This window comes from Zootoca vivipara, chromosome 5, assembly GCF_965207765.1.
Source record: "Zootoca vivipara chromosome 5, rZooViv2.hap1.1, whole genome shotgun sequence".
Lineage (NCBI taxonomy): Eukaryota > Metazoa > Chordata > Lepidosauria > Squamata > Lacertidae > Zootoca > Zootoca vivipara.
The window spans coordinates 3229532-3253995 of record NC_142588.1 but is presented as its reverse complement, the minus strand read 5'-3'; the positions used below and the strand labels follow the sequence as shown (position 1 = coordinate 3253995).

General features: G+C 43.6%; 1 protein-coding gene across 40 annotated transcripts in view; it reads left to right on the top strand.

Annotated features, from left to right (window-relative positions):
• The window catches only part of CCDC91 (coiled-coil domain containing 91), a 102573-nt gene that overhangs the window by 5449 nt on the left and 72660 nt on the right, over nt 1-24464 (top strand). For 11 of the 40 annotated variants that reach the window (XR_015949951.1, XM_088669421.1, XM_088669420.1 and 8 more), the window contains exons 2-6: nt 9373-9416; nt 10093-10171; nt 18600-18769; nt 21164-21358; nt 21967-22071. Coding sequence is in view for 38 of the 40 variants with exons in the window: in XM_088669421.1 (XP_088525547.1) it covers nt 9387-9416; nt 10093-10171; nt 18600-18769; nt 21164-21358; nt 21967-22071 (579 nt within the window). In the remaining 2 variants the exon portion in view is untranslated. Of the gene's footprint in view, nt 1-2180; nt 2283-5781; nt 5955-9372; nt 9417-10092; nt 10172-18599; nt 18770-21163; nt 21359-21966; nt 22072-24464 lie in introns of all 40 variants that reach the window. The other 29 variants (XM_088669397.1, XM_088669396.1, XM_088669391.1 and 26 more) reach the window with 10 other exon arrangements.

Below are 24464 nucleotides of genomic sequence, written 5' to 3'. Positions count from 1 at the left end.
TGGGGGCCTTTGAGTACCTGGTTATGCCGTTTGCTTTACAGGCAGGAAGTCTGTGTTTCTAAGCCTTCATACACCACACCCTGGGATCCTTGCTGTTCAAGAACCGTGTCGCCTTTTTGGATGATATTCTGATCTATTCAGAGAGTGAGGAACAGCACGTGAAGGATCTCAGGGCGGTGTTAGAGAGGCTCAAGGAACATCAGCTGTACGCGAAGCCGGAAAAGTGTGTGTTCCACACAGAGGTGGAGTTTTTGGGCTACAAACTGTCTGACAGGGGTTTGGCTATGGACAGGGCGAAGGTGAAGTCGGTTCTGGAATGGCAGAGCCCGTGAAACCGGAAGGATGTCCAGCAATTTATGAGTTTAGCAAACTTCTACTGGAAGTTTATCAATAATTTCTCCCATGTGACTGCGCCCATTACTGACTGTTTGAGCGGCAAGAAGAGTTTTAGGTGGACACCGGAGGCGCAGCAGGTGTTTGAAAGTCTTAAGAAAGTCTTTGCGTCAGAGCAAAATCTGTTACACATGGTGCCGGACGCACCCATCAGGGTGCAGGGTGCAGGGTGGAGACGGATGTGGGCACCATTTTGTTGCAATCGGACACCAACAGGGAGTGGAAACCCTGCGCCCTTTTCTCCCTCAAGCTAAACCAGGTGGAACAGAATTACACAGTCTTCGATCATGAGCTGCTTGCGATACACACTGCCTTTAAACAGTGGAGACACTTCCTCGTAGGGGCACGTCATCCCATCCAGGTGTACACGGATCACAAGAATCTTTAGTTTTGGAGAACTGCCAGGGTCCTCAACCAGCGTCGAATCAGATGGGTGAACTTTTTCTCCCAATTCAATTTTGCCATCCACTGTATCCCGGGGGAGCAGAATGTCAGAGCAGATGCACTATCCAGAAAACCCGAGTATATGGGGGATGAGGGTCCACCAATAGCCCGACACATGTTCCCACCAGGAAGCTGGACATGGGGTACAGTGGGGGGGGAGCAGAACTGGTCTGGCGCACCAAATAGGACCCTTTTGCGCAAGCCAAGATGCGAGACTTACAGGAAGGGAAGGGGGAGGAGGAAGGTTTGAGGTGAAAGGGGGGGTTACTTTTTCGCCAGGGTGCTCTTTACCTGCCCAGGGAAGCCCTGCGGGGGCGCGTACTCAAGCAATTGCATGATAACTCCACAGCAGGTCACTTTGGAAGGGAGAAGACCACACAATTGGTCACTAGGCAATTTTGGTGGCCCAGGGTGAGGGAAGACATAAGGGAGTACGTCAGAGGCTGTGACACATGCCAGTGAGCAAAGGGGGAGCGAGCGGCACAAGCAGGGTTTCTGGAGCCTTTACCCACACCCAGTAGGCCATGGGAAGTGGTGTCCATAGATTTCATCACAGACCTGCCACCCTCAAGGGGTAAAACTGCGGCCCTGGTGATAGTGGACTTTCTGGCTAAGATGTGTCACTTTGTAGCATGTGCAGTGTTGGCGGAGAAGATGGCCCAATTGTTTGTGGAACATATTTTTAGGCTGCATGGGTTACCTTCAAGGGTGATTTCAGATCGTGGCAGGCAGTTCACTTTCCGTTTCTGGCGTAAGCTTATGAGCCTGTTACACATAGACGTGAGCCTTTCCACTGCGTGCCATCCCCAGACCAATGGCCAATCTGAGGGGGCAAATGCAATCTTAACAGCAGTACTTAAGATGCTATGTCAATCAGAGGCAGAATGATTGGGTAGATAGGTTGCCTCTGGCAGAGTTCGCATACAATAATGCGGTACATGTTTGACAGGAACCACGCCCTTTAATGCCAATTATGGGCAGGACCCACAAGCCTTTCCCGGGGGAAGGATGAAAGAGGGGGAGGTTCCCGCAGCAGAGGAATGGGTGGAAGAAATGGAGGTGATACACCAGCAGCTCAAGGAAAACCTGGAAAGGGCCAAGGAAGCCTATAAGAGGGGGGCAGATCGGTATAGGAGGCCAGGGGAGGTAATCAGGGAGGGGGACCAGGTCTGGCTGTCCTCAGAGGGACTCCCCACCCAGGGGCCACAAAAGAAGTTGGCTCCCAGAAGGCTGGGACCTTTCAAGGTGCTACAGCAGATCAACCCAGTAGCTTTCAAGTTGCAGTTGCCTGAATCCATGAGGATACACCCGGTATATCATAGGTCCTTGCTCTCCTCTTACAGGGAAGGGCACTGGTTCCAAAGGGAGGAAACGGGAGGCGCCCCCCCACCGTCCATGGTGGAGGAGGAACTGGACAATGAAGTAACAGAGATTCTGGACTCCAGGTGGGGAACTGAAGGGTTGGAGTACTTGGTAGCATGGGAGGGGGCTCCTGCTTCAGACAATGCCTGGGTACCGGTGGAAAGCGTAGAGGAGGAATTTCTAGTGGTACAATTTCATGTGCTATTCCCTCACAGACACAAACCGCCGAGAATGTGGGTGGGGGAGGTGTTTGCACCCACAGATAGCAAAGAGGACTTCAAAGGTTTCCTGGAGAGCGAGTCAGTGTGTGTTGAAGAAGAATGGGAAGAAACCCCACAGCCCTGAGGGATGTGGGGGTGGGAAGCAGTATTCACGGATGAGGGGGAGGGGTCTTTCAGAGGCTTCCCTAGTAGCTCACAGGAGGAAACAGACTGGCAGCAATTGTTCGCTGCTACTGATCCGGACACATCGTTTGAGGGGTTTCCACCTTTGCCCATGGGGCAACCTGCCTCGAGAGGGGAGGGGGACATGAAGGGAGGTGGATGTCAGGGGGCTTTCCTACAGGGAGCCTCTTGATTATTGATTATTGTAACTTGCTCTACGCAGGGCTGCCCTTGAAACTGACCCAGAAACTCCAGTGGGTGCAGAATGCCGCGGCGAGACTCCTTACGGGGTCCTCGCCGTGGGATCACATTCATCCAGTGCTTTACCAGCTGCACTGGCTCCCGGTGGAGTACAGGGTCAGGTTTGAGGTGCTGGTTTTGACCTTTAAAGCCTTATGCGGCTTAGGACCCTCGTACCTACGGGACCGCCTCTCCCGGTATTCCCCGCAGAGGACATTAAGGTCCACAAATAATAACATACTGGAGATCCCAAGTCACAAGGTGGTTAGACTGGCCTCGACCAGGACCAGGGCCTTCTCAGTACTAGCCCCGACCTGGTGGAACACTCTTTCTCAGGAGACTTAAGGCACAACAGGAGTTGTGATCTTTTCGTAGGGCCTGCAAGACAGAGCTGTTCCGCTTGGCCTTTGGACTGACTCAGTCTGACCCCGGTGTTACCCTCCTAAGGTTTTATCCTACAGATATTTAAATGAGGTTCCACTTGTAGATGCCTAATTTTAAACTTGAATTTTAACATTGTATTTAATCTGAATTGTTTCTTTTATGCTTGCTTTGATATTTTTGTTGTTAGCTGCCCTGAGCCCGGTCTTGACTGGGAAGGGCGGGGTATAAATAAGATTATTATTATTATTATTATTCCCCTCTTGCTGACCAGCACTTCGCCCAGTGAGAGCAGCAGCAGTGGGTCAGGTGAGGGGAATCAGGAAGTGAGCAGGGCGGAGATGTCAGGGCTCAGCGATGTGGGAGAGCCCCTGCACTGCTAGGACCAAGAGGGGGAGGGGAGCAGGCAGCCCCTTCCGGCGCCAGAGTTGAGGTGCGCAACCAAACGTAAGGTCGAGAGGAGGCGTTTTGGGGTGCCCAAACTCTTATGCTGGTCCCGTAGCCGGAAACGTCCACTCCCGGATTCTGTGAGTGACCGAGAGGTCATTTTTTTTTGCTATCTGCACTGTAAATACTATAAATACAATAAAACTATTAAAGACAGAGCAGACTCGGACGTTGTTACTCAAGAGTAGCCGTAACAACACCCCTACACTTACACATACATAAACTGCAAATTAACTGAGTTGTAGGATCCTACCCTGTCTTTAGTCACGTATACCAGAGCAAACTGCTAAAGCTATGAGCCATACAAACACTTGAGAATTGTTTGAGAATGTGGGAAAATCTGTGCAGGTTTGCAAGATGTGATTGCATATCATGTTGCATGAATGGATATTCCAAGCCAATCAAGAAGATTTGTGTCAGGACCTTGATTTTGTTTTGTATTTGTTATTATTCTTCGGAAGTGTGAGTATTAATTGTGAAAAGTTTGTGATTCTAGTTCAGAAACATCCAAGTCCCCATTCTTTTCTCATTCAAACCTGAAATTAATTCATGATGTATTTGCCTCCTTGTAAACTATGATGCAAGTAATTGTTTTCTTTTTTAAAAAGCCCAGTGTATCCACAGTTCTGTGAATTAATAATTTTGAAAAAATACTTTAAAAGTATAGTCAGTATACATTTTTAGTACAAGTGATCTCTGTATTGTTGGAGGCTTAGTTTCTGGATCAAATAAACCAAATGTGGATTTGATTCCTCTGCTTTTGCAGAGAGAGTCTGCCACTACTTGGCCTATGGAGATTGAAAGTAGAGGACTTCTCTCTTCCAGCATCAGGTTGGAAGGATTGGGAAGAGAGCTCCATTGCACAGCTTTCTGTTTAACAGTGCTGACAAAAGCCTTACTGAAATCAAGATACACTATGTCCACAGCATTCCCCTGATCCACCAAGCTTGTAACTCTATCATGAAAAGAAATGAGATTTGTATGGCATGACTTGTTCTTGAGAAACCCATGCAGGGTCTTGGTAATCACAGCATCCTTTTCTAAGTGTTCACAGACTGAGTGTTCTAGGACCTTTCCTGGTTGGTAGTTACCTGGGACTTCTCTCGCCCCCCTTTTGAAGATGGGGACAACATTTGCCCACCTCCAGTCCTTTTGTACATCTTGGTGCAGCTCATCAGGCCCTAGTGATTTGAATTCATTTAAAGTAGCTGGGTGTACCCTTACCACATATTTTTGAATTACATTTCACACAGATTTCTTGGGTATTTTCAGATATTTTCTTAAAATATCTCCATTACAAATTTCAAGATAATATCAAGTTGATGTCTATGTACTAGATTTTAACTTTTTAAAATGATACTTAAAATCCTTACATTTAAACTTTTTATAGTCATATGTTGTTGTTGCTTTGATGCTGTAACAATAGCTTAAGATTGGGTCAGTTTTAAGGGTTTAGTGTGGAGGCACCTGGAATTGGAAACAATTACTTGAAATTTTGGGAAGTCCCCCCCCCCCCAATTTCCGTTCCTTTCCAGGTTCTGTTTACAATTTCATTTAAGATCTTTCTTTTGGACTAAAGGTAGAAAGGTTTTGGTTTTTTAAAATCGCTTTATGGACTAAACCCAGACATTAGTATCAAATAATGTAACATTTTAAGTTCTGGCATTGTGGCACTTGGAAATAAATTACGGTAGCTATATATTTACTGTACCCATGTGCTAGGATGCTTATTTTAGAGACGGATAACTTGCATGCTACATTTGAACTGGATTAGTTCCTGATGACATTTAAGATTCCCCAGATAATCAAAATATGCTATAAAATAATTGGCCACCATTCTTGGGAGCTTTTTCAAAAGAACAAAACTCTCCAATCCTGATGTATAGCAACTGACTACTACACATTCCTCCAAGAAAGAAACCCAGTGAAACCTAGACCCATATTAGGTGAGAAGAATTTGATTGGCTCATCTGGTTTGAGAGTTCACAGTTCTTCTACATTATTCCATGACCTGAAAAGGCAACTCTTCAATGTGAAAGGAAACATCCTCATTCTGAATGACCAGTAAATAATAATATTCTGTTGGTAGTTCCACCACTTTCTGAAGATTCCTTCTTTTGCAACTCTATAGGGTCTGCACACACCAGTCTCCAAGTGAGCTTGTATGTCCACAAGATGGTGCCCTTGTGCTGGGAAAAGTCCCATTCCAGGTTGATTCTGGACAAAGCTTGGGAAGATGGAACATCAACTGTTGTTCTGAAACTTCAGGAGGGTATGCCAATGCCTGGACAGATTATGTCCATGGTAATCCTCATATCTTTTAAAGATGGAATGGTGACAACTGGGATAGTGGGTAGACATTGGATAACTGCATTGAAAACCTCCAGACAATGTAGTAATTAATTGCTTTTTCTTGAGCAGATGTAATTGTTTCTGTGAAAGAAGTGAATTTCAAGATAAGTGCTTTTAGAGTCTTCTTCTAAATAGGAAGGTAGCTGGTTACCTTCCAGTTTAGTAAAAATCTTACTTACTTAAAAGATTTGTGGAGGGGGCTACTAATTGAAAATTATCTTTAGCTACCAAGCGCTGTTGTTCTGCAGGTTGTGTGACTGTGTTTGGTCCTGCCTACTTCTGGAATTCCCATTCACTCCCACTTTCCATGGGAAGATGCAGCCCATCAAAAGAACTTCCCATCCCTGCTTTAGGAAGGATTATTTTTGGTTCAAATACAACTTAACTTTCTAAGCCACTAGTTGAATAGCTTGATATTATTTATTTTGACTAGATACCAGGGAGCCCATGTATATAATCCACCAACTTTTCCATGGTCAACTCATGGCTGAATTTATCTTCATTAGCAGAGTTCAAAACTTAGAATTTTTCCAAAGAAGCAAGAGTGCTTTAGTTAAAAATATATCTGGCAATAGCCACAAAAGTCATGAGTGTACCAATCAGCTTCCAAAATGTAAATGAACCCTTTTAATGAAACTTCGGGAGAAACGTTTGTGGGGGCAGACACTCACCACAGTCGTGTTTAAAGCTGTAGTTTGTGCTAAACCCACCAGGAAAGCTAAGAGGCAATGTGAAAAGCAGGAAACATTACTGCAATGAGCTGCTGTGCCAATTTTGAACAGCAACAGAGAATGTAAAAATATTTCCATCCCTGGTGCACAAAACTTAAGATTTCAGAGTAAATATAAATATGAAAATGGACTTTTACTAACATATTTACTACTACTGTGCCACAAAATTATTATACTTGAGTTTATTTATTAAACAATTCGTATATTATACATAAACATGTGTACACATGTGATAATAGTGATATCATGGTAGTACAGTCTAATACTTAAATGATTAAGTACTTAACAAGGAAAAACCCCAGTAAGAAATAAATGGTACCTGATATTTAATTTATAAACTTATTATAATATTTGATATTTGCTTTAACCAATATATAACAGCCTCTCAATTTTTCAATGAATTGATCACTGAGTCTGCTCTCTCTTCTCTTGACTAAATTCATCAATTTTATCATTTGAAAACTCCACCCTCCACCAATACTCTAGATACCCAATCACCCAGTGCTGGAAAACTGGATTTCCCCCCCAGTTATAACCGATACATGAAGCTTTTAATAAATGTGTTATCAATTATCTATCTTTGGCATAACCAGGTTGGATAGCAAGTGAGCTCACTGGCAGGACATCTCCTCTGATTACCTCCATTTCTTTAATTACCACCATCTAAGAGGTTCTGGTTTTCAGACATGTTCTACATACACCCTTGTGCAAATTAATTGAAACAAACAATTTAGTTTATTTTACAAAACTCACATATACATGTACAAAACTCACATATACGAACATTATATTGTATCTGAAGAAGTGTGCATGCACACGAAAGTTCATACCAATGACAAACTTAGTTGGTCTCTAAGGTCCTACTGGAAGAATTTTTTTAAAAAAATTTGTTTCATATATGAACATTAGTAATGGATATGACCTCCACTATTTTTAAGCAGCATTTGAACACAGTTTGGCATGGAGTCTGCTAGTTTTGAACAGTCACTGTTGATTTTCGGATGCCTGTACCACACTTGAATCAGCGCCTGAATGAGCTTCTCCATAGTTGTACAGTCGTAAATCCATGGGATTTACGTCCGGGGAATTCCCTGGCCAATCAAGTACCTGTATTTGCTGCTCTGTCCTGAATTTCTTCACCACTTTCGATGTGTGACAGGGGGCTAGGTCCTGCTGCAATATCCCAGCCCCGTCAGGATACCTCTTTTCCAGCTCTGGAATAACTCTTTCGTAGAAGCTCAGTATATTGTGGTGAGCGCATCATTCCTTCTGTTGGCTGCAGGCTTCTGAAACCATAATGATCAACTGGCTTTTCGTGTTTTTTTGAGTACAGGATTACGAATAAGATAGAAAACATGCTTTGTTTCAGTTAATTTGCACAAGGGTGTACCTGCACTTCTGGTGTTCCATCTTCAACATAGATTGTTTGAACTTCTCTGAATAGAGTTGAGCTCTAGGAAGGTTAAGTACCAGCAAAGAATTAATCAATTAACAAAAACAACTAATGTTAATTGTTTGGTGTGGAACATTTTTCCGTAACTGTTTCCAAGTGTGCAGACTTGGTGCATCAATTGTAGATTTCATTATAAGACAAACATCCTACTCTCAGTTACTCCCCTCCAGTTGAATTATTAACTTATTGTTCCTCCTTGTCCTGAGGGTTCTTGGTGGTTTATAGAGTTTGAGAATTCTTGCTTAAACATTGAGAAAAACCTGTTTACCCTCCTTACTGAACAAATGGTTTAAAGCTGACTACATAAAGTATTTTAAGTGTACTTTACGTTATATCATTTTTCTGGTCTGCAATCTTCCAAAGTGGTGTTCAAAGTTTGAAGTGATAAAGATTATACGGTACCATCAAAGACATTAAACAGTCAGTAGGATTGAAATTGTATCTAAAACAGTCTGAAGTTTGCTTGGGGCTGAAAAAACTATAAAGTAGGTGCCAGTCAAATGTCTTTGGGGAGAGTGTTTGACAACTGGAAAGTTGACACCCTCTCACCAGTAGCAGCCCAGCCCAGCCCAGATGCTGGGGTCACCTGCTGGAAGTGCTCCACTGGAGATCTTATTGTTTGAGTCCATGAGGTAGACTCCATGAGGCAGCTGCCTTGGACGGTGGAATTGCATGGGGTGGTGTTTTGCCAGCCCCTGATGCCACTGCTGGATAACTGAGGAGAACTGGCAGTGGCTCCCAGCGAGATCTTGCTGGAAACTATCGCTGTTCAGTCCCAGTAAGTGAGGCTTTGCCGGGGGGTGGGGCGAATGACACCTTCCCGTTTGGCTTCAGACAGCAAAATGGGATTGGCTGCCCTGTGTTTGAATACATGCAAGCAGAGTTGCATACATGCAAGGGGGTGATGTTCTCTATATTTTAACACCTGGACACATGATCTCCCTCTTGGAACCAATCCTTATAAATCACAATACAAAGTTCTACCCACTTAAAACCACACCTACCTGTCGATCTTTAGTAAAGTGTGAATCAAAAACACTGTGTGTTTTTTATTGTCATTTAGATGTAAACTGAGGAGGGAATTTCAAGGACATGTTTATCACTTGTTATTTCAGAGATTAAAGAGAAAGAGGATTATTAATGAATGGTAAAGATTTATAAATGAACATCTTATATTGTTCTCTAGGTATTTCCAGGAAAATGGATGATGACGACTTTGGAGGTTTTGAGGTATGGAGCTAAGAAATAGTCTGTAAGCATTCAGTTAATGCAGTGTTAAACTAACTTATTAATGTTTAATCTTAAATAATTAAATTAAAAGTCTCTTCTTAAATAAAGCCACTTCCGCTTTGCAAGGTGGTGTTGCGGACAGTCCCGTGCCCTCCCGTTCCCAGCCCCTGTGCGATTGGGGGAATTCTGGGCGCGTCATCAGCCAGACCGGCCAATCTGGGCGGCCTGGGGGTGTGGCCTGTTGCATTTAAACAGGTGCGCGGCCGGGGTTTTCTCAATTCCCCGCTTCCAGCTTCAAGGGCAACCCAACATAGAATGCACTGCCGTAGTCCCAAGGAGCATGGCTACCATGGCACCCATGTAACAGTTGTGGAAGAGGAATCATGTGGAGGTTGCAGCAATAGAGATGTGATATCGCAATGAGCACAGAGTGGGAAATGTCTTCTGTTGTTGCCCATGTGACTGGATTAACATAATGGAATCTCTCATTTGCAGTCCCTTCACATTGAGCCGGGGCGGTGGGGAGGGATTTAATATCTTCAAGCGCATGGCAAAAACATGTTTAAACTAATATGGTATGCAACAATGTACTGTACAAGAAATGTAATGTGCTGATCAGGACGTGGTGCTGGAAAGTCCACGTCTTAAACACTAATAATATGCCTTGTATTTTCAGGCCGCCGAAAACTTTAAGGATGGAAATGGTGAACCCCCAGTTACTTCTCCAGCTATTCCTTGGGCAGCATTTACTACAGGTAGAGAGAACTAGCAAAATCAGCTTTTACTTTACCAGTTTAAATTAGGGCATCTGGAATATGTCCATGAACTCTGAACCCTTTTGTTGTTGTCCATGGCTACTATTGAAATGACCTTGGAGACTATTTATAGTGTAATTACTGTAATTTTAAAGCATACTCCTTGATAAATGTACATTTGTAACTTCTCTATTTAGTGCTAGTTTGCAGTTTCGTTACTGAAAAGCAACAGCTGTCATAAACATTTTTGTGTGGGTCTGGTGCTACTGTGAAAGTCTAATGTCGAACATAATGTATTCTGTAGCTTAATGCTTCTGACATTGATAGTCATTTCATCTTAAATGGATAGAATTTAAGGAATGGATTTTTTTGAATGCAAACATATACCTACTTGACTTACTCTTTTTAGTTGTTAACCATAATTTACAAGAAGAGGCAGTGTTAGCATTTGTACAGGTTTTATGCTGATTTATCATATTTGATACCTTAAGAATCTTTTGCTTTTACTATTGGCATGAATTATGTAATTGGATGTGAAATTCATTCTAGTATTTCCACTATATATTTCTAATTAATTCTGGTCCTAGCAATAGTTTAAAGCTTTGATTTTATTTGATTTATTGTATTTCTGTGCCACTTTTCATTCAAAGCAGCTTACAAACAATAAGTAACAATAGCATAATAAAACAGAGAATAAACATTACAATTACAACATAAGTCATATGATTAACAAATCAATATAAAACAATAGTTACAAAATAGCAACTAAAAGCTACTGTATTTTTCGCTCCATAAGATGTACCCGACCAAAAGACGCACCTAATTTTTAGAGGAGAAAAAGGGAAAGCCCTGTTGTTGTTGTTTTTGGGATCAGCTCAAAGTTGTGCAGCTTCTTTTGCAAATGGGAAACGGCCCGTTTTGGGGGGATCAGCTCACAGTTGTGCAGGTTTTTTTTGCAAAGGGGGAAGGCTCCATTTTTTTGAGGATCAGCTCACAGTTGTGCAGCTTACCTTGCAAAGGGGAAAAATCCTGTTTTTATGGAGTTCAACTCACAGTTGTGCAGCTTCTTTAGGAAAGGAAAGGAAAGGAAGCCATTTCTACAGTTTCCAGACAGATAATCTAATCAGACAGTCACATGTCATAGAATCATAGAGTTGGAAGAGAGGGCAAGGGCCATCCAGTCCAAACCCCTGCCAAGCAGGAAACACCATCAAAGCATTCCTGACATATGCCTGTCAAGCCTCTGCTTAAAGACCTCCAAAGAAGGAGACTCCACCACACTCCTTGGTAGCAAATTCCACTGCCAAACAGCTCTTACTGTCAGGAAGTTCTTCCTAATGTTTAGGTGCAATCTTCTTTCTTGTAGTTTGAATCCATTGCTCCGTGTCCGCTTCTCTGGAGCAGCAGAAAACAACCTTTCTCCCTCCTCTATATGACATCCTTTTATATATTTGAACATGGCTATCATATCACCCCTTAACCTTCTCTTCTCCAGGCTAAACATACCCAGCTCCCTAAGCCGTTCCTCATAAGGCATCGTTTCCAGGCCTTTGACCATTTTGGTTGCCCTCTTCTGGACACGTTCCAGCTCGTCAGTATCCTTCTTGAACTGTGGTGCCCAGAACTGGACACAGTACTCCAGGTGAGGTCTGACCAGAGCAGAATACAGTGGTACTATTACTTCCCTTGATCTAGATGCTATACTCCTATTGATGCAGCCCAGAATTGCATTGGCCTGTTTAGCTGCTGCATCACACTGTTGACTCATGTCAAGTTTGTGGTCTGCCAAGACTCCTAGATCCTTTTCACATGTACTGCTCTCAAGCCAGGTGTCTCCCATCCTGTATTTGCCCAAGTGTAGTACTTTACATTTCTCCTTGTTAAAATTCATCTTGTTTGCTTTGGCCCAGTTGTCATTCTGAAGTGTGATCCTGTCCTCTGGGGTATTAGCCACCCCTCCCAATTTGGTGTGATCTGCAAACTTGCTCAGGATGCCCTCAAGCCCATCATCCAAGTCATTGATAAAGATGTTGAATAAGACTGGGCCCAAGACAGAACCCTGTGGCACCCCACTAGTCACTACTCTCCAGTATGAAGAGGAGCCATTGATGAGCACCCTTTGGGTTCGGTCAGTAAGCCAGTGTCAGGAGTATGGGCAGGAGTTAGGCTCTGGGGCCTTTAGTGCATTGCAGGACTGGGGCCTGCCTCAGCTTGTGCTGGAGAAGCAAGGCGTGGCCACACAGGTGAAGATCTCAGCTTGTGCTGGAGAGGCAAGGAGTGGTCACTCAGGTGAGGCCACTTGATACTTCACTGCACCTGGTGGCAGGAGCTGGGAGGGATAAAAGCTCAGCATTTCCCTTCAGCTCTTTGCCACAGCAACGCTATCCCTGCCTGGTTGCATCTGGCCTCCTGCTCCTTGGACCCTTGCCTTGTTGCCGCCGTGCTCCTTGGACCCTTGCCTTGCCGACGTCTTGATCCTTGCTCCGTGGACCCTTGCCTTGCCGACGCCTTGATTCTGGCTCCATGGACCCTTGCCTTGCCGACGTCTTGATCCTTGCTCCGTGGACCCTTGCCTTGCCGACGTATTGATCCTTGCTCCGTGGACCTTCGCCTTGCTTCTTGTTCCTTGATCCTTCGCCTTGCTCCTTGCTCCTTGGACCCTTGCTTTGCCTTCGTCTTGCTCCTCGACCTGTGGACCGTCACCTTGCTTCGTGTTCCTTGAGCCTTCGCCTTGCTTCGTGTTCCTTGAGCCTTCGCCTTGCTTCTTGTTCCTTGAACCTTCGCCTTGCTCCTTGGACCTTCGCCTTGCTTCTTGTTCCTTGAACCTTCGCCTTGCTCCTTGCTCCTTGCTCCTTGGACCTTCGCCTTGCTCCTTGCTCCTTGGACCTTCGCCTTGCTCCTTGCTCCTTGGACCTTCGCCTTGCTCCTTGCTCCTTGGACCTTCGCCTTGCTTCTTGTTCCTTGAACCTTCGCCTTGCTCCTTGCTCCTTGCTCCTTGGACCTTCGCCTTGCCGACGCCTTGCTCCTTGACTCCCAGACCTTCGCCTCTGCCTTGCTCCTTGACCCTGCGACTGCCTGCTGCTGGACCCTCAGCCCTGCACCTGTTCCTGCTTCTACACCACCATCTTGCCTCTGGTCCTGACGCCCGCCGACCGGACCGTGACAGCCAGTTACAAATCCACTGAATGCTAGCATTGTCTAGCCCGCATTTTACCAGCTTCTTTACAAGAATACCATGGGGCACCTTGTCAAAGGCCTTGCTGAAATCAAGATAGGCTACATCCACAGCGTTCCCTTCATCTACCAGGCTTGTAATTCTGTCAAAAAATGAGATTAGATTAATCTGACATGACCTATTTTTCAGAAACCCATGCTGACTTTTAGTGATCGCAGCGTTCCTTTCTAGGTGCTCACAGACCGTTTGCTTAATGCTTAATTAGTCTGTGCACATTACCTTATCGGAAACTCCATGATGCAGCCAATCCCTGTGCAGCTTGCTGTAAGTTCTGGCCAGCTGATTGGTGCTCACCGAAGGCTTTGCTTGCCAAGGAACACTTGGGAGTGCACTTAAGGCTTCTGCTTCTTCCTTTGCCGCTTTTACTGCAAATGACTTATCAGATTATCTTTGGGAAGTACAGAAACCAGATGGAAAAAGGCAGGGCTTTCCATGTTGAGCAATAGCATACTCCACTCCATGGTTTCCTGTGCCTCATTTGTGGCGTTGCTTCCTGTCACCTTAACAGCATTCTAACCCCCTTGATCCCTTTTCACTCCTTCCAGTCTCATGTCATTCCAGTAGTGGCTGTAAAAAATCAAACAGTCTTTGGAATACAGTTCAGAAACAGTACATCTGTGCATATAACCATTAAGAAATAGGATTCCACTGGTGCAGGCTTTGTGGTTTTTGGCATGCAGTGTCTTGCTTGCGCATAATGAGAACCTAAGAGACTAAGACACACCTGTGTCTATTATCCCAATCTTGCAACAGATGGGGAGGAGATTCAGGCATGTGCTTTGGGGTGCTTTTTGGGTCTGGGAAAAGTCAGCTCAACCATGCATTGCGATGAAAAATGCGGGAGGCCAGGTTTTTCTCCATTTCATATATGTGTATAGTAATGAGATTTTTTTTAGAATTAATCTAAAAATGAAACCTGTGATACTTGAAACTGGTGTTATCAGGGCACAGGTCAAAATCTTACACAGTCATACGTTGTGTGCAGAGCTTGATTTGTAGAGCCCTGATATCACTGCTGGTAGTTAGACTACAGCTGTCACCCATTTAAAATTTAAACAAGACTCTTAGCAGACTTTAAATCTGTATAAACTATGCTTCTGAAGAGGAAAAAGAGGTAAACTGTGCAGATCTATTGCTGTAATGGGGATAGAATTAGATAGATAATTCTGTGACCATACAAAAGCAGGTATAACAAACGCACAAGCATAGGAGGAGGTAGGGGTGAGTAACTGGAGGAGTAGGTGTGTATCTCACATATTAGCAGAATGCGGTGGGACCCCACCATGACAAGATTTTCTTATGTGGAGGCCAGTAATGTCTAGACATGTCAACATAGACATTGGGTAGCTCTGCTTAGCATCCATCTTTCAGGCCAACAGTGTCCTTAACTTTTCTCCAAACAGTGGTTCTTTGGTAGCCCTCTCAAAGCTGGCACTTTCAAAGGAAGGAGTAGAGAGTGAAATGAATGAAACAAATGATAAAATAATTTACATCTTTTATTATTCATTTTATTACCTCTTCATAAACAGTATTTTCTTGAGACCTATGGTAAGCCTAAAGGCAGAGGATCTTAGCGGTGTGCTAGCAAGAAGGTTGCTATCTCCTGGCATCTTTCTCAATACATTCCTCAGTGGGGCAGAGGCTTCAATCCTTGCCAGCATGGAAATGCTGGAGGCTGCAGCAAAGGATTATACAGTCAAGTACTCGAGCTATCTGAGAGATTATTTCACTCCCTCTCCAGATCGAGTAATCCAGGAAAATATTAATGCCTGTCTTGGCAATTTGGCATCTTTTAGAGATGCAGGGCACTTAGGGGCTGGTGTAGACAAGCAGTTCCTCTGCAAATGACTTCAACTGGTATGAGTATTGCAAGCATTTTCTAGCCTTCTCATTTTGAAAGTGCTCTTGCAGGTGTCATTCATTTGCTTACCATTGGAAGAAATATGTGGACACAAACCCATTCTCCAACTCAGGGACCCATGTATGCAAAAAAATCAACCATGGCGTACATTAACCTAATGACATCTAGAATGTGAACAAATTTCTCGCCCTGATCTGGCCACAGTGATCCATGCGACGGTCACCTCCAGGCTTGATTATTGTAACTCGCTCTACGCGGGGCTGCCCTTGAAGCTGACCCAGAAACTCCAGTGGGTGCAGAATGCCGCGACGAGGTTCCTTGCAGGGCTTCTGCCGTGGGACCATAATCATCCAGTGCTTTACCAGCTGCACTGGCTCCCGGTGGAGTACAGGATCAGATTTAAGGTGCTGGTTTTGACCTTTAAAGCCCTATGCAGCTTAGGACCCTCGTACCTACGGGACCGCCTCTCCTGGTATTCCCCGCGGAGGACCTTAAGGTCCACAAATAACAACATTTTGGAGATCCAGAGCCATAAGGTGGTTAGATTGGTCTCAACAAGGACCAGGGCCTTTTCAGTACTGGCCCCGACTTGGTGGAACGCTCTCTCACAGGAGACCAGGGCCCTGCGGGATTTGACATCTTTCCGCAGGGCCTGCAAGACGGAGCTGTTTCGCCTGGCCTTTGGGCTGGACTCAGTCTGATCCCTACGTTTTCCTCCCTTATGGTTTTGATTTGGGCTACTTTAAAATGAGGCTGCATTTTGAAAATTTTAAATACAAATACTTAACCCGTATTTTATTTGTTTTTCTTTCTTTTACGTCTTACTGTAATTTTACTGGTGTCAGCCGCCTTGAGCCGGTTTTGACTGGGGAGGGTGGGGTATAAATAAAAAATTATTATTTATTTATATAAATGAATTTGGCTTTGCATATTGCCAAATCATTGTTCATCATAATGCCAAAGAAAATGCAGAGCATCCAACATTAATATTGCTTTGTCAGTATGCATATAATAAAAACACTAGTGTATTTCAGCCCGTTCAATAACGGGCGCTAGAACATCCTGGGGTTCGGAGAAGCGCTTGCGCAGCGCTTCTCCGAACCCTGGGACCGGTCATTGCTGTCGGCGGCAGGGGGACAGGAACGGAGGAGGAGAAAGCGCTGCTTTCTCCTCCTCCGTTCCTCTCCGCCAGCCGCCGACAGGAAGGAGGCATCCCGGGGTTCGGAGAAGCACTTGCGCAGCGCTTCTCCGAACCCTGGGACCTGTCCTTTCTGTCGGCGGCAGGAGGACAGGAACTGAGGAGGAGAAAGCGCTGCTTTCTCCTCCTCCGTTCCTCTCCCCCAGCCGCCGACAGGAAGGAGACATCCCGGGGTTCGGAGAAGTGCTTGCGCAGCGCTTCTCCGAACCCTGGGACCTGTCCTTTCTGTCGGCGGCAGGAGGACAGGAACGGAGGAGGAGAAAGCACTGCTTTCTCCTTCTCCGTTCCTCTCCGCCAGCCGCCGACAGGAAGGAGACATCCCGGGGTTCGGAGAAGCGCTTGCGCAGTGCTTCTCTGAACCCTGGGACCTGTCCTTGCTGTCGGCGGCAGGAGGACAGGAACGGAGGAGGAGAAAGCAGCGCTGCTTTCTCCTCCTCCGTTCCTCTCCGCCAGCCGCCGACAGGAAGGAGGCATCCCGGGGTTTGGACCTGTCCTTGCTGTCGGCAGCAGGAGGACAGGAATGGAGGAGGAGAAAGCGCTGCTTTCTCCTCCTCCGTTCCTCTCCGCCAGCCGCCGACAGGAAGGACGCTGGACACAAACGCCTACCTCGCCGCCGCTGCTTCGCGGCCTCCCGCCACTCCTCTCACGGGCCAGGGAGGGTTGTGAGGAGGAGGCCTCCGCCGGCCTCCACCCTCGCTTCCCTGACGTGCTCTGCAGTGAGGCAGTGTCCGGCCGGGAGTGGCGGTTGGAGGAGGCAGAAGGGGGGGGAGAGTGCGCGCGTGCAGTCTCTGCTGCCCAATCCCTGTGTCCCTGGAGCACATGCCCATTAGCGCGGAAAACGGGACACACGGAAAACTTGGACGCAGAGACACTTGCACTTTATTATATAGGATTAAAAGGCAGGTATTCTCCAGTTGAGAGTCCTTGCTCTTTATGTAATTCATCATCCAATGCTGACCTGGAGCTGTCCACTTTGACCAAAACTATGTCCATAATGTTTGATACATATACGTTTATCTTTGATGTCTGGTGACTGGTGAATAGCAGCTGTTTTTCTTTAATTCACATTCCCCATCTCATATTGAGCCCAACATATTGTCAGGCTTTGGAGAAACGGCTCCCTCCCCCTCTTTGGCCGTGCATCAGCAGAACAAAGCAATTAGAGTCTCTTACCAGTTTAAGAGTGTTTAATGATCAGAGCAAAAGAACAACGCAGCCATTCTCGGAATAAAGGTGCTCCCAATTAAACTTCCCTCCTACTTCCCCCCGCCCCTGTTATCTTCGTCACTTCCCCCTTCTTGCAACCTGATTTTGCAACCACTGAGCCTTCTGCATAAGCAACCTTATCAGCTCTCCTTGCCCTTGGAGATATAGGCTGGACTTCCTGACAGTAAGAGCTGTTCGGCAGTGGAATTTGCTGCCAAGGAGTGTGGTGGAGTCTCCTTCTTTGGAGGTCTTTAAGCAGAGGCTTGACAGCCATCTGTCAGGAATGCTTTGATGGTGTTTCCTGCTTGGCAGGGGGTTGGACTGGATGGCCCTTGTGGTCTCTTCCAACTCTATGATTCTATGATTCTAGCGAAGGAGAGTCAGTTATCTCTCTTCCTGTTCTGCTTCTCCTAGCTGTTCCCCACTCAGCTCTGCCCAGCTGTTGTTTTCTGAACTATGTCCCTCTGCAAACCAATTCTCTAAATCTATAGACTGCTCCATTGTTCCTGGGCAGCTTCAGAATCCTGGTCAGAAGCAGGAAGAGGGGGAGGTTCCCACCATTGCTCATTGGAGCTGTACTCCTCAGTCTGGTCTCTGACACATATAGTACGACAAATGTGGTATTATGAATGAAAAGCAACATTTGAAATTCACTGTGTAGTTTCTACCTAGTATCAGGTTGTTCTGTCTTGGCAAAATAGTCAAATTTGAAATTGTTTTTTAAGTGTAAATATAAATTGGGGGGGGGCATAGTAATACATGGTGTGCGAAGCAATCTAGCCCTAAATTTTCTCCACAGCATTACCTATTTTTCCATTGTAAAATTCCTTCCTTTAATTACCAAGTCCCTATTTTTTTCATCTCTGATAGATGTTGACTTTCAGAAATAAGTGTATATTGAGCTTGCTTTTTCATGTTTCCTATGTAGCACCTGAAATCCATGTACCTTCAACACTTTCTGCTGAGGTTCTTCAGGAGTCGTCTTCCACTAATGTCAGCTTTGTCTCTTCTGATCCATTAATTCCTTCAGGTGATGATATGGTGATAGATGGTCAGCCATCAACCAACACTTTAAATTTAACTGATCTTAAAGAACAGGTAAAACGTGCCTATTTTTATCCTTTATGCACAAGATAGATAGATAGATAGATAGATAGATAGATAGATAGATAGATAGATCTTTATTGCGGTCACCGACAAGCACAGTAATTTACATTACCCTATTAATGTTTAAAATATTTTAAAAAATTTTAATAAACTAAAATAACTTATCTAAAAGGGATCAATTAACCTTTGATCCTTATTTTTATATTGATTATTTACTTTGCACTATAAATTAGGATGGAATCTGTCTGGCTCTATTCAGGAGTTAATTTAAGTACTTCCTGTGTAGGCGCACCGGATTTTGATAGCGTTTGCACATAATCTTGCCACCATAGCGGTGACCTTTGGATTAGAGTCTGAAAGGAGCCATTTAATTTGCAATTCTTCAGATCGTCCAGGTAACTCGTCAAATATCTTTAGGGTAGATTCGTTTTGGAGGTCTCTGTAAAAGGAGCAACGGAAAAATACATGTGCGGTGGTCTCTATTTCTCCAGAACTGCACGGACAGAGTCTGTCTTCTTGGGGAACTTGTCTAAACTTCCCATATAGAACCGCTGACAGCAGTATATGAAACCTGGCCAGAGTAAACTCCCTTCTGTGTGATGGTATCTCTAAATGGGTTAGATAATCAGCTGGACGTGCGAGATATCTTTGGTCTTCCGATATCGGGAAAGATGGAACTTTATTTAAATCATTCTGCCTCTCAATGTCAATTATTCTGTGTTTGAATATATTTTTGGCTATATTGTAATTACAGGAGATGAGGTGGGTTTATTGAAGGCCTATAATTTGTAACTTATTTTCAATGGCTCTAATCCATGGTGAACGATAGTTTTCTTTCAGTATCAACGGGACTAGGCCCTGAGGATTGTGATGTAATTTCAGCCATAGATTGCACACTTGTATCCAGATTTTTGCCTCCACCCGTATCATTCCTGTTTCTAACTGTAAGGTGGCATTTGACACACAGGGAGGTGTTTGGAGAGCCGCTCTAATAAACTTTGACTGGACTATTTCTAATTGGATTAAACTTGGGATAGGGGAACTTTATGCACAAAATTGATATTAATCCACATTTAACTCAATGGGACTTAATTGTAAGTAGAAACGTATGATTGCCCTGTAAATCTCTTTGTTATGTGCATAATATTGCCAGGAGTGGAGAGCTGAATTTTTGTAGGTAAAAGATGCCTTTTTACAAGTAAAATCTTGCCTGAAGTCCACCTGACCAAAATCTCTTTAACCTATTGAACATACATGAATTGCTGGCTCTGGTTCTGGCTCTTCAAGCAACTTTATAACACCAATGCAAAATTGGTGTTATATTAGATACTTTCCAGTACTGAAATACATCACCAGCTAAACATTGCGACTCACCAATACATCACGATACCTGAAATATGGATGGAGCTATGTCAAGGCACTGGATGACTTTATAGTTTTTCTCGCATTGTGATTTTGGGCCACACCTGCTCTTTTGATTTGCTGCCACCTGCATGAGGCCAGGGAGAGCTGAGCCGGCAGGAGTTGCAAGAATTGAGAGAAGTATTTGCTGGCTTCACAGATTTCCTCACATTATGGTTTTTGCATAACACACACACACACACACACACACACACACACACACACACACACACAATGATTTGCGATATATTGCCAGGTCAAAAATTATGAAACTTATATAATGATACGGACTTCAGACCGGTTTTGGACGATATATCATCAATCCCATACCTGAGGATCTGAGGTAATGACATGCCTTGTACTGAAAGGGGCAATTGAAATCTCTGTTAAAAGGGGGGGGGTTGTTTTTAGCAGGGGTTTCAATGTAAACCTCTTCCTGGGCTGAGAGCCACAATGATGAAAAATGCCCCTGCTTCTCTGCTGATATGCATAGGTTGGCTGAGGAGTGTGGGGCCTTGGCTCTCTTTAATGTCTCTGCATAGGTACACAGTGTGTGTGTGTGTGTGTGTGTGTGTACATGCATATGCAAAAGTCAGGGTGGCTAGTAATGCCCACTGCTGGCAGACAGCCCTCAGAGGGGTTGTCGTGAGACCCTTGGGTCAAAAAAGGTTGGTCACAAGTGCTAACCTCTTTCAATTTCAGAGCTGCAGAGTTTCAGAGCTATTGCAACCCTGGAGCCCCTTTGAAATCAGTGAAACAACTGCGCCGTGATGTCCTTAATTAAGTACTGTTGCTTTTGATAGTTTGTAGTCACAGGTCACATTAGGTGGGTTGGAGCCAAAATTATGTCTCTTCGATCTGTATTTTCATATACCTTTATTAGCTGCATCTCAGGAAGGTATTGCTATGGAAATTGTGTCTCATTGTAATTTTTAAAAAATCTCTTGTCATTTCTATGCATTTTTTGTATCTTCAATGAAATAGGTTCCATTATCGGTTGATCCTTCTTTGAATGTACCAGTTTCCTGTTTGAGTATAACTGAAGATGTGGAAACAGCAAGTGAAAATGATAGGAAACTAGAATTGGATGAAGCAAATAAAGAAACACTTCAGCAAACACTTTCAAGTCTAGAAGTTAAACTTAAAGCTGCTGATGAAGAAAAAGGTAGAATAAAAAAGGTATAACTAAAACTCCTCAGCATCATCCATTAAAATCTATGGGTAATTTCATTATGGTTGTAGCTGGCAACATCACCTATAGTTAGGCTTGTCTAACACTTTCCAGTCCAAGATCCTGTCCTCAGTTGCTGTTTGCTTTGCCCAAATCTAACTATTTTGGTTTCCTTTCCATGCTGGGTGTCTGACTCAGTTGGACTTATATGGAAAGTTTCAGGAAAGAAGGTCAAGATCAGGCATCCCCAAACCTCAGCCCTCCAGATGTTTTGGACTACAATTCCCATCTTCCCTGACCACTGGTCCTGTTAGCTAGGGATCATGGGAGTTGTAGGCCAAAACATCTGGAGGGCCGCAGTTTGGGAATGCCTGGTCTAGGAATATGTTGTAGGAATATACGCACACACACAAGCCTTTCTGGTGACTGTCGTATTAATATTGTTAATTCTGCTGAGCTTAAAAAACAAACAACTTAAATTAAGTGGCTTATCATTTCCTCTCTTTGCCCAGAAGTTGACTAATATTTAATCGTTTAATATTTTTTGTGGAAAGCCTGGCTTAGAATTTTAAAATAGGTTCAATACTTCTTCATGTCAATCTTAAATCTTTTTTAGGAGTTAGAAGATTTGTTGGAAAAATACAGGATTCTGGAAACAGATTTACTGGAACACAAGGAGGATAAATTGATTTCTCATGAAGATCAGTACAAGAAGATTCAGGTAACTTGTTTTTCTTTCCCCACTTCCCTAAGGCTAAATATGCGTCCAATACACATTTTTCTTTTTCAGTAACTTGCATGGTTGCCTGAAAGTTTGAAATCATTTTTTTTTTCAGAACAGGACTTTAAAAAAGTAGTCAGAAGCTCTCTTGCCACTGAATTTTATAACATAAAGCCATGGGCCCCCTCTTCCCAAGGTTAACTCCCCCCTCAAAACCAAAACCAAAAAATGCATCCCATCAGCTGTTTGGCATTTTCATAGGCAAACATTCAATTTCTATCAGTTTTTCAGTGCTTTGGAGAACTTGTAAAAATGACTTCAAAATTTTAATCTTTTTCTTTTCTTTGGAAGTATCACATGGTATTTCCCCTTGATGGTGTTTGTCTGAAATGAACGTATAATTATTTTGCCAATGGCTACTCTTTATTATTTAGTGGTAACAAATTCAAAAGAAGCCCAGAGAGGTTGTTTGGTATCTGTGGGTTACATGCAACTAAATCATTCCTTGAGTATGCCCAGATAATTTAATGGATGAATTGGTTAAGTCCATTGAACTCAGTGGGATTACTCTGAGTGTGACTTAGATGGGCACATGACTCAAATTCATGTTTTCACATTTGCTCCATACTAGGCATAATTTTCCCATAAAGGTTGAGTACATAATGTCTTCATTCAGTAAATAAATTGAAAATATTCTTTGTGTGGAAATGATGTCTCAGGTGTCTGAGAGCCACCTGTTACCAGCTTTGTTTCCCCCCAAATAATATTTATTAATTTTCAAACATTTCAACACAAAAACAAAAAAGCAAAAATAAGACATGATCAAAGAAAAGAAAAGAAAAACCATATCAATTCTTACATTAACTTGACATTGTGGACTTCCTCGATTCCCCCCACACTGGGTCCATTTATTAAATCTTTTTATCTAATTCTACCCCCCTTCCCCTGGACTCCGGATCTCCCAGATGCATCAACCAGCTCCATAAAACGTTCCAGTTTCGGACCATCTTAATCGATCAGAAAATAGCCCATTGTTGCTTCTCACCCTATTCACACTCTTTCGCCACCTGTCCACCACTCTCCCTTCTTTGTCCCCTGCTGCCTCCCCCAATTTTCTAACTGTAGCACAGTACCATCCAGCTAAGTTTCTACTTTTCAGCCCTATCACACCTAGTTTGGTCATCAATCAGCCCATGTATTCAGCTCGACCCTTAGTTGAAAACCATGAGTTTTTGAAATCAAACTTAAAATGTAGAACAATGTTGTTTCGTTTAGTGCACATGAATATGAACAGCGTGGAAATATATCCTGGAGGTAGGTATGCTCTGTGGCTAAGAGTACTAGAAAATGTATGTTTTCTTTTAAAATTAATATGACTTACATCCTGTTAAATACCATCTTCTAACAAAATATTTAGGTTGGTTTTTAGGTGCAGACATAGAGGAGACAGAACACTAATAATGAAAAATGAGTCTGTAAAAAGTTACCTATTATACCTGCCACTAAATTTATAGATGAAATTCCAGGAACTTTTGCAGGTCATAGAAGAGCTTGAAAATATGGTGCATTGAGGAAAGTAGCATGAAAAGGGTACTTTCTTAGTTTCCAGCCTTGTTTTTGATACTTGATTAAACACATTTATGCATATGCCCACTTCTGTTCAGTTTTTCTGCCTGGGCATTGCAATTTATTTTTTTGGATGTCTTTGTGCTTTTGAATTCCTTTTCATGTTTTATTCAGTGACATTTCCCCCCAAACCTCCCAGAGCCACAAACTCAACTTACGCAGCAAACTGTGTATTGAACAAAGTAGATTAATGAAGAAGCACATAGAAAAGAATAGATAAATAAATATAGCACTACATAATGCTAGAATGTATCTGGAATGACTTTAAATCCCAAAGGGCACAATAACTGGCAGAAAATTTGCTTTTGTTTTCTGAATTTATACACTTTCTAATACTACCTGGGCTCCTTTCAGTCCCAGCTATATCCAGTAATGAGTGTGTCAAGCCAACAGATCCATTTCCAGTGATTGCCTCAGAAATGCCTAAGCATACATTGCTTTTCCTCCTCTTTTAGGTTTCATTTAAATATAAAGATCTACTAAATATGAAAAACCCCAGAATTATGTTAGACAAGAGCAATTATTTGATCAACATGATCCATTAGGAAAATGCTCAGTTTGTATATTATTCCATAGTATTTGAAGTTCTTCATCTTGGAGTATTACTCTTGCTATGTGTTGTTGTTTAGTCGTGTCCGACTCTTCATGACCCCATGGACCATAGCACGCCAGGCACTCTTGTCTTGCACTGCCTCCCGCAGTTTGGTCAAACTCATGTTTGTAGCTTCAAGAACACTGTTCAACCATCTCGTCCTCTGTCGGGACTT